Here is a 15,221-nt window from a genome sequence, read left to right as displayed (position 1 = left end):
TGCTGTTTTGGGTACTTACCCATTGGAACAGTTGAGCTGTAAGCTAAGCAAAGCATCAGCCAAAAGAATTAGAGATAGAGGAACAGCATCAGGGATGGGATACACAACTAAGGCTAGGATTTCACCATAGTAATGGTATTATTTTGCAATGTTTACATTATCTTTCATAAAAATATCTCCAAATACTTTGAAAAATATATTAATTTCAGCTTTGAAACATTTTCCTATAAAAATAGGAAAAGTGTTAGTCAGTCTATCAGAATAGGAAACTATTCAGTACTATCTTGGTTTGGGTTACTTCCCCTGGACCTCATTATAGCGCCTTAAACATGCAAAATGACATTTATAGTTCCACAAAGGCAATCAAGAGCTGAATAACCTTACTGTGCCTTTTCGACAGTGAAAGTGTTTGAGCCATCAAAAGTGCACACACTTAAAAGAACTGTGTAAGTACCTTAATAACTAGCCTGTTCCTCTAACTAAACCAGTATGTATAGCTGTAGGCAAGACAGAAGGTAATGGTGAAGTACAGAGGCAAACATTTCCTACCTGACATGAGTCACCGGAATACTCTGGAGGGCAGGAGCATGTCTCTACATTGTATGCAATGCTGCCACTTCCTGTGCTGGTGGTTACTTCCAGCCCAACCTCACCAAGGGTTAATCGTTGAGTCTCCGTGAAGTAGAGGCCTCTGATGTGTAAACCATCTAGTCTAGACAGGATTATCATCAGTTCTTCCCTGGATACCTGGTTATTGCTGCTGGCGTGTCTGAAATTTCCCTGCACATTAAGGATACAAAATGAGCACAGCTCTGCAGTTTCTTAAAAAGAGAATGTGCAGAGCACACAGGATGCCAGAAAAAGAGGGGGGAAAAAAAAAAACACTTTAGGACCTCTATAGTCCCAAGTGATGTGGGGTGAAACAGATGTCAGCAAAATAAATATAATGAATGTAAACAAAGGCAGGAAAAGGAACAATGAGCAAAAAAAGGGTTGTATTCTGTGCTTTGCAAGGTATGTATGGCTTTGAGGTATCAAAAAGTGAAGAAGCATTTAGGTTCTTCTTCAGTCATCCAAATTTCTTTGAGGGATTACCAACTAAAATTGCTTTTATTTTTAAGAGTAACTAAAATACTAGAAATCCAGTCTTGAAAGCTGCCTTCACATGCTTACAAGCTACTAATACACATAGTGTAACTGAAAATCTAATTTGGTTGGAAGAACCATTAACTTTTTTTTTTTTTTTTTTTTTTTTGCCTATAGATGAGGCAGAAATAACTTAGTTTGACTTTCTGAGCACACATTTAAGGCAGGAATAATCCATACTAATTTAACTCCCCTAAATGTTGGAAACCCGTTCTAAACTAGGCACCTGGACTCCTTTGAGAGTCAGAGGAAGAAAACAGATAACAATTCATTCCATCCCTATTAAGTACACATTTGGGGCTGTGATGAGTCATATTCCATTGGTGACTGATTCAGTATTACTCCACTGTCTCTGGAGAGAATGCTAAGGACTAGGTTGGACAAGATGCCTAAATTAGAGGTGCTAAAATTAGGTGGCATGAACCAGAACCTAGGTTCAGTGTGACAGTGAAGAGAGAAGAAAATGTGGTCTATATTTATGGTCTATAGTACTGAAATTTACGTTCATTAACATTATCCAGTATCTGGTATTTATTCATGTATTGTCTGCGCATCTTTTTTTTAAATGTACCACAGGGAAGAAAAGGGAAGGCCATTCCATTTTCATTTCTTACCTCAACTAACTGCACACGGCCATAATATTGACGGTCAGGCAGTGGATTGTTAGGATCCATATAAACAACTTTCATTTGCTGGCCCTATGTAAGAATGAATGCATAATATTAAACCATTTCATCACATTTTATGGTAGTGTTCACATGCAGTTCATTTGGAGAAACACGTTAATCCTGTTATTTGGGGAATTAAACTCAAGTAAAAGTACCTGTATGTCGTTTTGTAAGCACTGTGTTTTACTGTCAGCAGGGTTTTCCCTACCTTTGTCTTTTAACAACCTTGCTTGCAAATAAAACACAAAGAGAATTAAATTAATGCTTGCCAGTTTTCACAAGAATTAGTTATCGCTTCTGAGTAAAAACATTTTTTATATTTTCAGAGTCTCCTTTGCTGTCCTCACCTTCTTTTTAGAAAAGGAGATGCCTCTTGATATCATCCTTAAGAGCTTACTTACCTTGGAAATTTTTGACTGGCACAAGGTGGGGAATAAAAACAATTCTGGACTGAGGAACACTCTTTGACCTTACATCCTAGTGCACAAATGACTTTGCGAAGAACCTCAGGAGGCATCTTTCCCAGAATCCTAGAACACTGAATTAATATTTTTGATGTGCTCAAGAAACAAAACCACCCTCTTGGGAATGTAAACACTCAGTAGAAGTTTCTAAGTTTCACCATACATAAAATGCATTTTTCCTCAGTCCATTCAAGCCATATGATTATCTTTAAATTTATGCTGAAGAAAACTCCCAAGAAAATGAGATAAATTAAATACGGAATCAAGGACATATTTTACATAGCTGAGGCCATACTTGTTGCCAAGTGTTCAAGACATTAATTAATATTTTTCCACAGGTGCATTTTACAGGGAAAATTCTGTTTTATCTTTTCATTTGCTCTGAAGTCAGTTATGCTTAATAATATGTTACTTTGGCATCAGAGTGAGGTGTGTTGATAGCTTTGAGCAAAATGCAGTAAAATCACTTTTATAGAAATGTAGCAAGTTGCTATAAAAGTTAAGCACACTTTAGGAGCAAAATTTGCCATAGTTGTCAGGAAACAAAAAAGTCATGGTATTGCCTGAAAGAAAAAAACAGTATTTCAAAACTTACTGTTAGTTGTATATCAGGTTTCTTATCCAGTAGAACCATGCCTTCACTAGGTAAGCCAAAAGATTTCACTTGGTAACTTAGGAAGCCACCATATGAAGAAAGCTGTAATAAAATGCACTCAATCAGATCAGTGATACTCTACTGCACTGTTGCTTGATATTAATATAAATTTGTATTCAAGTTTATTCCACCTTAATACATTAATTCTTTAGGTTTTCGACCAAATATGTGTTGCTTGGAAGAAGTTCCTTTTTAATCTATTTACTTTGTGTATCCAACATCAGTCACATACATGACTAGTCAGGCATTGGGACGGGTTGCCCAGGAAGGTGGTGGAGTCACCATCCCTGGGGGTGTTCAAGGAAAGGTTGGACGTGGTGCTTGGTGACGTGGCTTAGTGGGTGACACTGGTGGTAGGGGGATGGTTGGATCAGATGATCTTGGAAGCCTTTTCCAACCTTAATGATTCTACAATTACTTTTTGAGTAGTACTTACTACTGTTCTCTGGGTGGTTACCAGCACTACTTTTTTTTCCATACTTTAAATCACACCATCTGTGTTGTGGAGAAATCACACATTCACATGAATGCTGTTCTTCCCCAGGCCCTACAGAACAGCTTTGGGTCACCAAGAGCAGACATCACACTGAGAATGATATTGGTAGTGTATACCTCATGAACAGACATGAATAAAAATAAAGTAAGACTAAGCATGTTTGAAAGGGGCTCTCACTTCCCAGAATTTTATCAGCTTACTGCAAGTAAGAATCTAATCAGGAAATCTTTGTTTCACTTTCTGGAGGACAAGAGTTTTACTGGTATCAGCTCTATTGCAGAAAGGTGATAACAGACTATTGTTGCAGGTTGAGCCGAGACCCACCGTCTTTTGGCTGAACTACAGGTGAACACAGAAGGCCTTAGCTCCAGTGAAATAAACACACTGCTGCACAAAACTAAGATTGAGGCAAGCAAGTTTGAATCATTTGTCAAATAGCTTCCCTGGGTTGTGTATGAGTGATTCAGTTCAAAATATACATAGACAAAATCATGTTCCAGGAACAGCCTAAACAGTTGTTGTTCCAAGAAGAGTCTGTCAGCAAGTGCTAGGTGAAACACAAACCTTGAAGAAGCTACTAAGTGCCTCTTGTGGCTTGATGTCTCAGTGCCCATGCAGGACGCTCTGCAGTGTTTGGGATAGAGAAGATTGAATTCAAGAAAGTCCTATTTCTGTTACCAACTTCTCATGAAGCAATCTTCAACACTTCAAATTTCCCTTTCTCTCTTGGATTATGAGAGAAAATGATATCATCCACTGTATAAATTTGAGAAAATTTTATGCCTGAAGTATATATAGGCAATTTACCGTCTTCCCTTTGGAAGCATACTCTCCATAAAAAAATTAAGGATAAAATCTTCCAGGCACTTTGAATTGGAATGATCGTCAGAAGAAGCACTTACCAGAACTGAAAATACTTCACTAAATCATGATTTTGTCTAATAAATGCTACATCACTAGCTATAAGGGAAATCTGACTGACCTGAGGGTCTACAGAGGTGAGTAGTTAGTTTAAAAAGAAAAAAAGAACTAAAAAAAAAAGGGCCAAAACTTCAGTCAAAAGAGCACACAGCAAACAGCTAAGCTGAAACCAAGTGTTTTGCCACAGACACATTACTTTGTTTTGCACCCTTTGCTGTTTGCCCTTATAGCTTGTGCTTGTTTTGGCACAGAAAGAACTGCTTTGTCAGGTTCCAGTGTTCTGCAGGTAAACATCACCATTTGCTCTGTTTGTTTCTATGTATTCTAATGTATTACAAACAAAACACAGATCTCTGTGAAGAGAAATTTGTTCCTTGGATCACAGGGCTGTAATTAAAGCTACTAACTTTTGCCAACAGCATTTTCAAAATCATAATTTGGAACATCGGTTATATTTTGCCAACACAATCAAAATGATCCTGTATATTTTTTTAAAAATATAAGAAAATTCAAGTTAGAGCTCATTTTCTGTTTAACACACATTTTAGGACTGTGCCATATGATGAGCTGTTATGGTAGTGCTTTTTTCTGAAAGTTTTGGGGAAATGCAAAAACATTGGTATTATCAACTGCCCTCTGTATTCTATATGTACAGCATTTATTTTCTAACATTAAAAGTGCTCTACTAAACAGAATTTTAAAATACACAGGAAAAGAAAATGTGGGTTATGTAAACTGAATTTCTCATTCACTGTTAGTTTCTGCACTGCTACACATTTTATATTTGATTCCCTTTTAACTTTGTAAACAGAGAGAGGAAAGAAAATATATTATGCTAAGTATTATGTTGCAATTGAACTAGTTAAATGCTGAAGATAACGGAAAATAGCATTTACGCTCATCATATTGAACAATAAAATGAATGACTGGTGTATTTATGAGCTTGTAAAACTAGCATCGAGATAGCATTTCTTTAGTTAGTTTTCCTACTGGAGTATAGCTAGTATCTACTAAAATATACACTTGCACACAGGGCATGGTAAAAGTAGAATCAAACAAACTATTTAATTTACAGTGTTGTCATTTTAAATAAAAGCAAATCATGACATGTCTGGTTTGACAGTATGACATGCAATATAAAAATCAGCATTGTTCTTAACAGTTGTGTTTTAGAAGGCTATTGACTGCTTTACATTTTGTTATGGGAACAATAAGAAGTTCTTCTGGTTTGACATTACAGTAGATAAAGTATGGCTTAAAGTAACTCTGGAAAATTATTTTTTGACATTGCAGCAGGAGACTCTATAACATAAGCAAAAAAAAAACAACCTAACTAAATGGGTCATTCAACTGAAAGATAGACCTCTGAACCATAGCTCCTGACCATGCTCCTCACATGAAGATCTCCCTGGCACCCACAAAAAAGAAGTATTAATTCTGTTTTGCTGGTTATAGTTTTAACCTTCTACTCAGAAGTCAAATGTTGTGATTCCTGGCATGTCAGGAAAGAGAGAGAAGACTCTAGTCAGGGGAGAGAGAAAAGTATCTAACAAAGACTAGGAGACTCTTTATCAACAATGCTGACAAAAACAAATTCATTTTATTGAAACATTGAAACAGTCGAGTTAGGTGTCATTTACCTTCTCTCCCAGGTAAGATGGTGGTGCTTTCCAGTACAAACTATGCACTGAAGTAGGCAATTCTTGAACATCAGCCACTACACTATTACTGACTGGATTGAAAGTGACTGGAATATCAATATTTCCATCCATTGCCTCCAAGCGCCAGTTCCTCATGTCCACAAACTAAAGAAATAAATGAAATAAAAGTTTGTTTCATCCTTTATTAAACTTCACCAACACTAAGGAATGGGGGGAAATTGTTCAGACTGTAATTCCATAAACACGAATTCAACTCCTTTAAAGGCAGCCCAAAATCTTTGCCAATGGATGTTGGAAGGATCTCAAAACAGAGCTTAAGAGGGACAGATGTGCAAAAGCTACCTGGGATGCCAGCATTTGGCTTGTCAGCTATGAACTAAACTCTGTCTTTAGTCACATGAAGACTAGCTGCTTCTGGAGGTGACTGGGAATTATGTAGATAAACCCAAGGACACAATTTGGAGCTTCATTTTTTACGTCCATTCTAAAAATCAAACCAAAGACACTAACCTGAAAGACCTGATACCTTTTAGTGATAGGTTACATTGGAGGAAAGGGACATTGCAGGATATTTTGGGGAGGCAGGCAATGTAGCCTGATATTCTGGCTCTTTAATAATGCACATTTTATGTTCTTGGCTCTTGTTTTGTTAAAGACCATACATCCTATTATTTGTCAATATGCTGGGGAAAAGAAAGCATAATGCATATGTACCTGAACAGCTCTCAGAACCACAGCACAAAAAGATATGTTTTCAAGAACAGTCTTTCCTAAAGACAAGTCTAAACGAAATCTTCCTAAAAACCAATGGAAGTTAGCTACTGACTTCACTGAGGCCAGATTTTCATCTTTGCTTGTAAAAAAATGAAGTGCCATGATCTGGATTACATCTAGTCTATGTCTAATCCTAAACTTAAACTAAGATCAACATCCATCATTCTAGGGTGCTACTTCTTCCTTCTCTTTCTCTTGCATTGTTTCAGACAGTTATTACTTTTATTTATTCATTTACTTATTTACATCTTCAATCATCTTACCTCATTTCTACCATTCATTCATGTTGCTAACACTTTAAAGCCTATTTTGGCTTCTACCTTTTCTCACCCTTGATAATATCTTTTTTTTTTTTTTAAACAGAGACAGAAGGACAATTTTTACTTCTCCGAGGAACCCTCCACACACTTCTTAGGTTTCAAGACATGCCTGTGATATAGATGTGAAATGACATGTGCATTTATCAAAGCATGATGAACCACTGACTTTAATGATGAACCAGTGTCTGAAGATAAAGCACTAGATAGCTAGCTTAACTTCAGTCCAGCTAGCAATCTGTAAGCAAACAGGTGAAAAAGGCCATTTCTGCTGATGGGCACATTCAAACTACACCTAAGTCCTAATGATGCTGCACCAAAACTGCACCATTACTTGCAAATTATTTCCCATCCTTCACAACTAATAAAATAGCATGTAGAATTTTGGAAGAAAAATGGCATTTCCATAATGGAGTAAATGTAGGTTCGTGACAGCAAAGAAGAAAACTAATGAAAACACCTTGGTTCTACGACGATTTGTGCTGCGACAGTTGCTGGTTGCCCCAAAACAAAAGCAAGTGGTGCATCCCTTGGGATTAGAAGGGTCCAGATAAAATGATCCTGGTCGGCAAACACTGCAATCTGCACCTTCTACATTCTCCTGTCAAAACACAGTTGAAAGAATTCTCAGAGTTTTCCTTTTGGTTTTGTGAGGCTCCCAAAGCCTTCTGCATATAAATAAATATTTAAACATATGGAAACATGAATGAAAACGTGTGACTGTCTGTGTACACCATATTCTAAATGCAAATAAAATTGATTTCTTTGAGACTATCTTAGTTATGAGCTGTCTTTCCAGTTTATTAAGTGAACCACTGAGTAATACATATTAGTCAGAGACAGCTGGTAACTTCCCTGCCAAAGCCCTCCTGCTGGCTTTTCAAAACCTACAATATAAAAGGTCTCTTGTGAAAGTTCACATTTATCACATTTAATTATGCAGATCAGAACAAAAGAAGATTTTCTGGATATAATGATGTGGTGAAATGTCAACCGACATAATATGGCTAAAAAAAGCCTGGAACCTGGTTAACATCCAAAAACTGAGATGCAGATGCATAAAGCAGATCTATGCAGGGTACAAACCGCTTCAGGGAATCAATGGACATCTACATTGTAGCACTGTCAGATACTTTAAAGACTAAGACTACCCATAAAACAGATACTGAACTCATTAAAAGAAAAAAAAATCTGCTATCATGATAATCTGTACACATATTGCAAGGTGCGGTGGTTTTCTACAGCTACATTTAATTCTAAATGATAAAATCACTTTAACCATGCCATTAAATATGAAATGATCACTGATGTGCAAACAATGCTTATGAATGCAGAAATAATTTGATTTATCTGACCTTGCAGAGGCAAATTCCTGTATGGGGATCACAAATATCTGGTTCTGTTCCATCTCTGTTACAATTACATGGCACGCAGTTTGGGAAACCGTAAGTACCTGGAGCACACTGATCACACCGCCGTCCTTTTATTCCTGGTTTGCATCTTTATCAACAAACATACAAATAAGAGAAAACCAATGAGTTAGGCAGGAATGGAGAGAGGGAAGGAGGAAAGGAAGATTGAAACAAAGGGCTGGTAGCTTTCTGAAGAAATTGCATGGCTGTGAAACAGCTTTATGATTTCCAAGAAGAAACAGCAGCAGGTTGGTACTGATCTCAGGTTTGAATGGTGAGAAGTACTGCAATGTTTCATAGTGCTCATAGAAATTATTAGGAAGGGATTTAATTTCGTAAGATAAATGCTCACAATATAATTAGACTTTTGCAGCTAATCAGTCCTTGCAGCACAGAACTACTCTCACTATACACCAAAGAGTGAAACATGGATGTTTAATACGGGTAAGCACAATTGGAAGAGGATTTACAGCTGGAGGATGTGACTGGGCATTTCTCAAGGGACTCAACTGCTAACAAAAAGGTGGGGAAACCCAGGAATATGAATAATTACGGGGACTTCAACCTGCTACAAGTCTTGTGTTAGTTTACAACTGTTCAGAAGGGACAGCGAGGGCTGAAACCTTTGGATTTATTTAGGAGAAATATAGATGATGCAAAAACCACTATCAAGCTACGAACAAAGCTTGAGACAGCAGAAAACACCTTTCCGTGGCAGCAGCTCATTCCTCCTGCCTTTGGAACTAACTTCTTCATGAAATCTGACAATTTTTCTTGCTCCTGTCTATACTAGCCTATTCTCACAATCTATCTTTACTAGTCCAAAAGTCTCAAGAAAGTAAGGACCCACTGATAAAGAATGCCAGCCACCACCACCATCCACATTTTTAAATCATGTAATTTACAACTAAACTGTAAAAATGCTCAGAGATTTAGCGGAATCTTCTTTTGCTCTCAGCATCAAATTTATACGTGTTCTAATGCTACAAACTTAATGGATATAAACAGTTAAAGTGTGCAGACAAGGTGCGCTTCATGTAAAATATGAAAACAATTACTCAGTTCATCAAACAATGGGCGAGGTTTCTCAGAGTCTCTCTGAATGCATTACCCATACACAGAGATAACTGGAACTAAATGGGAACTTTGAACTTCATGTAATCCAAACAAGGAAAAGTATTAATCAGAATCTAGTAGTTGGCTATATACTGTAGAATCAGTCCAAAAACACTGGTTAAAAGTCAAGTTTTGCTTCAGAACTATTGTACTTATAAGTAGACATTTCATTTATCTTACCAATTGGGCTGTATGTGAGAAATATCACCATTATAACCAGGCAATACAGCTTTTCACTGAAACAGGAAATCTTACTATTTTTGCAAACGTTGCCCTCAATTTTACACAAGCATAAAGATAGGGCTTAGCATATCTAAAGTAATAGATTTTATTTCACTGAATTATGTATTTTATTTATTTTTTGTGCAGCTTTGGTTGCCTCCTGTAAGAGCAAGCTATGGGGAAAACGAAAGTAGAGACCAATTAGACGTAGAGTGCACCAGGACGTGCAGAATATGGTACACCTTAACCCTGAATCCTGACTTCTATCTATGAAAGAAGTTTCCTGTTTTGTCATTGGTATAAAATAATCATTCAGTTCATACGAAACGGACAGACTTTAGAAATTATTTTAAATTCAGGAAATAGAGTATTCTCTGAAAATGAGTATTCTGTCATATTTACAGGACTAATGGCAGAGCAGCAAAGACCATATTTCTCTTTGTTTGGACACTACAAAAACATAGCCAGTCCAATCAAAATGAATTAACCTTGGCCTTACGCAACATATTGGCTCCCGCATATTTGTACTTGCTATTTAAGGACTCACCTCTCCAAGGAAGTAATAGGAATGTTCAACTACATTAATATTGACAGCATCTGAATTTAATAAAATTCCCAAGAGTTACAGCTGTATGCTTTCCATATTTTAGACAATACAAATAGGAGAATACATAAAAGAATCAATTTTCAGCTCAGCATGCTGAGATACAAAAGAACAATCATATGTCATACAGAGGGCATAACAGGGCCCTGTCTGTCACTCCAATTGAACAGTAGTTTCCATACACACAGCACCTATCATCAGTTTCTCAAAACTCATTGCAAATATTCAAGCTTTACAGTACTTCAAAACGTTACTGGACTTAAACCCACACATTAGATTGTGGAAGGTCAACTGCAAAGTTTTAACAATTTGGGAGATAACATACACAATTATAGATGATGCACGTGCCAGAAGTCAGAAGTTCTGGTCCAAGGTCACTAATATCTGGGCACTGGATAAGCTATATGAGATGAACAGAGATTTGGTGACTTACTGCAAGTGACATAGCATGTCACTGGCAAATGATGCATGCTTGGGTATCCCAAAGCCCACCATTCGTTACTGCACAAACCAAATTTTCACTAAGCATTGCATGTATTCCTGTAATAAATTCCTGTAATAACTGAGTTCTAGCTACCACCAAGCACTGCTTAGATCTTTGCTCATTATCGTAAAAGTTCCCCGAATCCTCCAAATACCTGGAAAAAAAAAAAGCAAACCACTCATGCAACATTATTAATGCATGTAGTCCAAACTTACTTGCATTGCCCGTTGTTTTTTTCACAGTCTGGGCTTGCCGCATTAATAATGCCTCTTTCTGAACAGTTGCAGCTCTCACAGCCAGCGAGAGGGTGATAGCTGAAGTAATGTTTCTCACACACTTCGCATTTTGGTTTCACAGTTCGAGGAGGGCAAATGCATTTACCAGTTATGTCATCACAAAGACGCTGCCCACAGTTGCACACTAGGTCAAAAAAAAAGTTACACAAATTAATCCACAATAATCAACTTTTATTAAAATTTGTATATAAAACAAACAGACACAACATGTTTCATTTTCTCTCTTTCATTAGTTTTAAACCCAGGTGGCTTGTTTAACTCCAACTATTAAAATGATTTCAGTTTAAGACCGATCAAGGTCACGGAAACCAATTATGTAACTGTAGTTTCAAAGAGTATCTTGAGAGCCTGATTATTTTCCACAGAATGGTTGCTTAAATTCACCACAGCAATTATTAACGCTTCCCAAACCTGCCAAGTATTAAACAACAAATAGCTTTGGTTTCAAGGGCACCATTTTTACAAAGAAACATTAATAAACATAGGGTATTACATCTACATTACACTGAAAGCTATGCTATGCTAAATCTAAGACTGTAATGGGGTTAGGTGGCAAAGCTTTGGTAGCAGGGCTGTGCTTCAGGGATGGTTTCTTTGAGAAGAATCCAGAAGCTGCCACATGTTAGATAAGGGCCAGTTTCAGCCAGCTCCAAAGGGACCCACCACTGGCCAGAGACACGCCAGTGAGTGATGTTGTTTGTGCCTCTGTGAGAGCAGATAGAAGAAAGGGTGGGAAAAATAAAACTGCTGGTTAACAGCAGCTGGGAGAGAGGAGTGAGAAGCAGCCCTGCAGCCCCCAAGGTCAGTGCAGAAGGAGAGCAGGAGGTGCTCCAGGCAGGCAGCAGCAGTTCCCCTGCAGCCTGTGGAGAGGCCCCTGGTGGAGCAGGCTGTCCCCCTGCAGCCCATGGGTCCCCCATGGAGCAGATCTCCACGCTGCAGCCCCCCCGTGGGTGGAGGAGCCCCTGGTGGAGCAGGTGGATGTGGCCTGGAGGAGGCTGCGGCCCATGGAGAGCCCCCGCAGGAGCAGGCCCCAGGCCGGAGCTGCAGCCCGTGGAGAGGAGCCCACGCAGGAGCAGGGGGTCTGGGGGGAGCTGCCGCCCAGCCGTGGGGGATCCGTGCTGGAGCAGTTTGCTGCTTGGGGATGAGTGAACCCTGTGGTATAGGTCCACATGGGAGCAGTTCTTGAAGAGCTGCTGCCTGTGGGCAGCCCCCACAGGCTCAGTTTGGGAAGGACGGCATCCCCTGGGATAGACCCCACATGGAGCAGGGGCAGGGAGTGACCATGAAGGAGCGTCAGAGACAAAGCATCAGGGACTGACCGCAGCCCTCGTGCCCCTGCGCCGCTTGGGGGAGGAGGTGGAAGAGGGTGGCTGGGAGGAAGGTGTTTTTAGTTTCTTTATTTCTCACTGCTCTAGATTGTTAGTAATAGGCAATAAATTTCGCTAATCTCCCTACACTGAGTCTGTTTTGCCTGTGTCAATAACCGTTGAGAGATCTCCCTATCCTTATCTCAACCCTTGAGCCCTCTGCATCATATTTTCTCCCCCTTTCCTTTTGAGAAGGGGGACTGAGAGGGCGGTTGAATCTCAGCTGCCCACCTGAGTAAAACCACCACGCTATGCTAAACCTAAGACGGCTCAACCAGCCTGTTACAGGGTCAAGCCCTACAAAGAAAAGTGAGGTCACTGCCTGTGCAGTATAATCTGAGAATAAAATAACTAAGGTCAGGTCAGGCACTGAATACATCAGAGCATGTACTTACGCTTGCAGAATGGAAATCCATAGTAGCCAGTTTGGCATCTGCTGCACTGACGACCGATGACATTAGGTCTGCACATACACTGCCCTCCCAGGGGGCTGCAAGTGGGGCTCATGGCACCTTCCCTATGGCAATTACATGGCACTGCTCCGTTGTTGTAGAAAGCCACTAGTGACCTTGCAGAATCCTTACAGAAGGCTGATGATCTTTCTGGGCTATTTACATTGAAATATAAATCACGTTAGTAATGCCACTTGAAAACTGCTGGGAGAATGCTTTGCAGTGGTTCAGTAAATTGGGGTCCTGTCTTTCAAACAATTATTTGAAATATGGAAGGTGTCAGTACACATGCAAGGATATGCACAAAGTAATTGCATTAGTAGTAAGTGGCTCATGTAGATAAGATTTTTTTTTCAAAGAAGTGCTCGTATTAGTCTTATCAGTTCAGACATGCCAAGCAAAATATGAAATACCAAAGATGGAAATACCAAAGACAGAGAGATGACACAGATTTTCCTCTTTTGTACTGTGAGCAATAAAGCTCTACCCTTACATTTCATCTGCAATAGAAAGTCATGCAAAAATGACTCATGGAAAATTAAAAGGCCAGCATAAGCCATGAAAAGCATTTGAATGTAGCAGAGCGATGGGGATTTTATACGTTTCTTTAATATGGAGTGAAAATAATATTAAATCCTAGCTTGCTCAGTTTTTCAGAGAGTGATGCTTACTCAATATAAAAACTGTTTCCTCCACATTGGTTGATAAAATCAAATGACTTGTCCACAGTCTTTTTGTCAAGAATTTTGTAACTGTAGTTGTCTGCTGGAACAACTAAGACATTTTCCTTAAAACAACAAAAAAGCTAGATTGTACATCTCAGAGAAAAACAAAAGAAACAAGCTAAGGCATTTATATATTTAAACATTACTTCATTATGAATTCTGGATTTTCCCAAAAATGCTAACACTTTAAGCAAAAGGGTAGGAAATATACTTCATTATCTATCTCCCTGAACTTAGAATACAAGCAGCATACAATAAAAATACTGTATGATATCTTAAAATTTAAAGTAAAAACAAAACTAGTGTACGAGATCCTAAAATACTGAAAATTTGAAAATTGATAATTTAAAATTGTCTCTAAATGGCTGGTGAAACTGAGAAGAATACTTCCAAGTATGTTTATGCAATAAACTTACCAAAACCAGCATTCTTCCGTCAGGTATAATGACTGTAACAGAGACTTCAGGTTCAGAAATGTCAAGCTCAATTTGGTTTTCTACAATCACCTGATCCCGACATCCAGAAGTATGAGGGCAGAATGAAGCATTGATGGAACCTATAAGAAAAAGCACAATGCCAAATAATGACCTGAGTGCCAAAAAGCCGAGAGGAGAATGAAGTTAGATCAAATTTGAAAGCCTACCTGACCACACACGTCCTGCATTCACATGCACCTGCACAGGGAACGTTGGATGTGCTGGCTGATAAAAATGTAGCACAAATACGTATCTGCCCAGGTGGGGCACTCTGCCACTCATGGTAATCTGGTTCTGCAGAAAGAAGAACAGCTCTAACGGTATATATGTTTTGTGAAATACTCATCATTTCATGAACTGTGCTCTGTATTGCTTAGTTGCAACAGAAGAGAGGCGGCTTAGCATTTCTCAGGAAGTTAGCAATACCTTCAAAGGATATGGCATTGCATCTGCATGCTCCTATCTGTTCGCATGCCAAGCATATGTAATTCACTTCTGCAGTCTGTGACACTACTACAGCTTTAGAAAGAAGCTGGCATTTTTGTTTCTCTTTCTATATATTATATTTGTGGCTTATTCAATCTGCAATATTTTTATCCTATAATTTAGTTGTGATTTTCTTAGAATGCTTGATCTATTCACCTTTACTAAGAACATAATTTGTGACTTAGGAAACAGTATTTTCAAAATGTGAACTACCTGCGATGATGTCAGGATGACTTTGTTAACTGAGTCAGAAGGTAAAGGGGCATTCAGTGGATCATGGAGTATATTTCTCTGTACTTCAGAAATTTTCCCATCCCTGAATGCATCCAAAACCAAAGCCGCTGGTGGAGTATCATACACTGATGGAATGCATGTTACGCTAAAAACAAGAATTATATTAATTACTCTTGTGGTCAGGAGCATTCCTTAAGCATCATGAAAGAAAAAAAAACAGTCAACTCCCAGAAGTTAATACATTA

At 38.6% G+C, this 15,221-nt stretch overlaps 1 protein-coding gene and 1 long non-coding RNA gene across 4 annotated transcripts in view; one reads left to right on the top strand and one right to left on the bottom strand.

The window, feature by feature from the left end:
- Window positions 1-7,276, top strand: part of LOC106015492 (uncharacterized) — a 58,731-nt gene extending 51,455 nt beyond the window's left edge. The window contains exon 4 of the long non-coding RNA XR_011807597.1: window positions 7,149-7,276. This is a non-coding gene — a long non-coding RNA (uncharacterized lncRNA). The remainder of the gene's footprint in view (window positions 1-7,148) is intronic.
- The window catches only part of LAMA3 (laminin subunit alpha 3), a 111,065-nt gene that overhangs the window by 38,413 nt on the left and 57,431 nt on the right, over window positions 1-15,221 (bottom strand). For all 3 annotated transcript variants that reach the window (XM_072034793.1, XM_072034792.1, XM_027451936.3), the window contains exons 29-40: window positions 14,956-15,121; window positions 14,424-14,550; window positions 14,197-14,336; window positions 13,727-13,842; window positions 12,999-13,210; window positions 11,156-11,360; window positions 8,458-8,602; window positions 7,563-7,703; window positions 5,991-6,155; window positions 2,874-2,975; window positions 1,761-1,844; window positions 550-780 (exon numbers count right to left, since the gene is read on the bottom strand). In XM_072034793.1, coding sequence (XP_071890894.1) covers window positions 550-780; window positions 1,761-1,844; window positions 2,874-2,975; window positions 5,991-6,155; window positions 7,563-7,703; window positions 8,458-8,602; window positions 11,156-11,360; window positions 12,999-13,210; window positions 13,727-13,842; window positions 14,197-14,336; window positions 14,424-14,550; window positions 14,956-15,121 — 1,834 coding nt within the window. The remainder of the gene's footprint in view (window positions 1-549; window positions 781-1,760; window positions 1,845-2,873; window positions 2,976-5,990; window positions 6,156-7,562; window positions 7,704-8,457; window positions 8,603-11,155; window positions 11,361-12,998; window positions 13,211-13,726; window positions 13,843-14,196; window positions 14,337-14,423; window positions 14,551-14,955; window positions 15,122-15,221) is intronic.

This window comes from Anas platyrhynchos, chromosome 2 (genome assembly GCF_047663525.1).
Source record: "Anas platyrhynchos isolate ZD024472 breed Pekin duck chromosome 2, IASCAAS_PekinDuck_T2T, whole genome shotgun sequence".
Lineage (NCBI taxonomy): Eukaryota > Metazoa > Chordata > Aves > Anseriformes > Anatidae > Anas > Anas platyrhynchos.
This window is presented reverse-complemented; position numbering and strand designations above follow the sequence as displayed.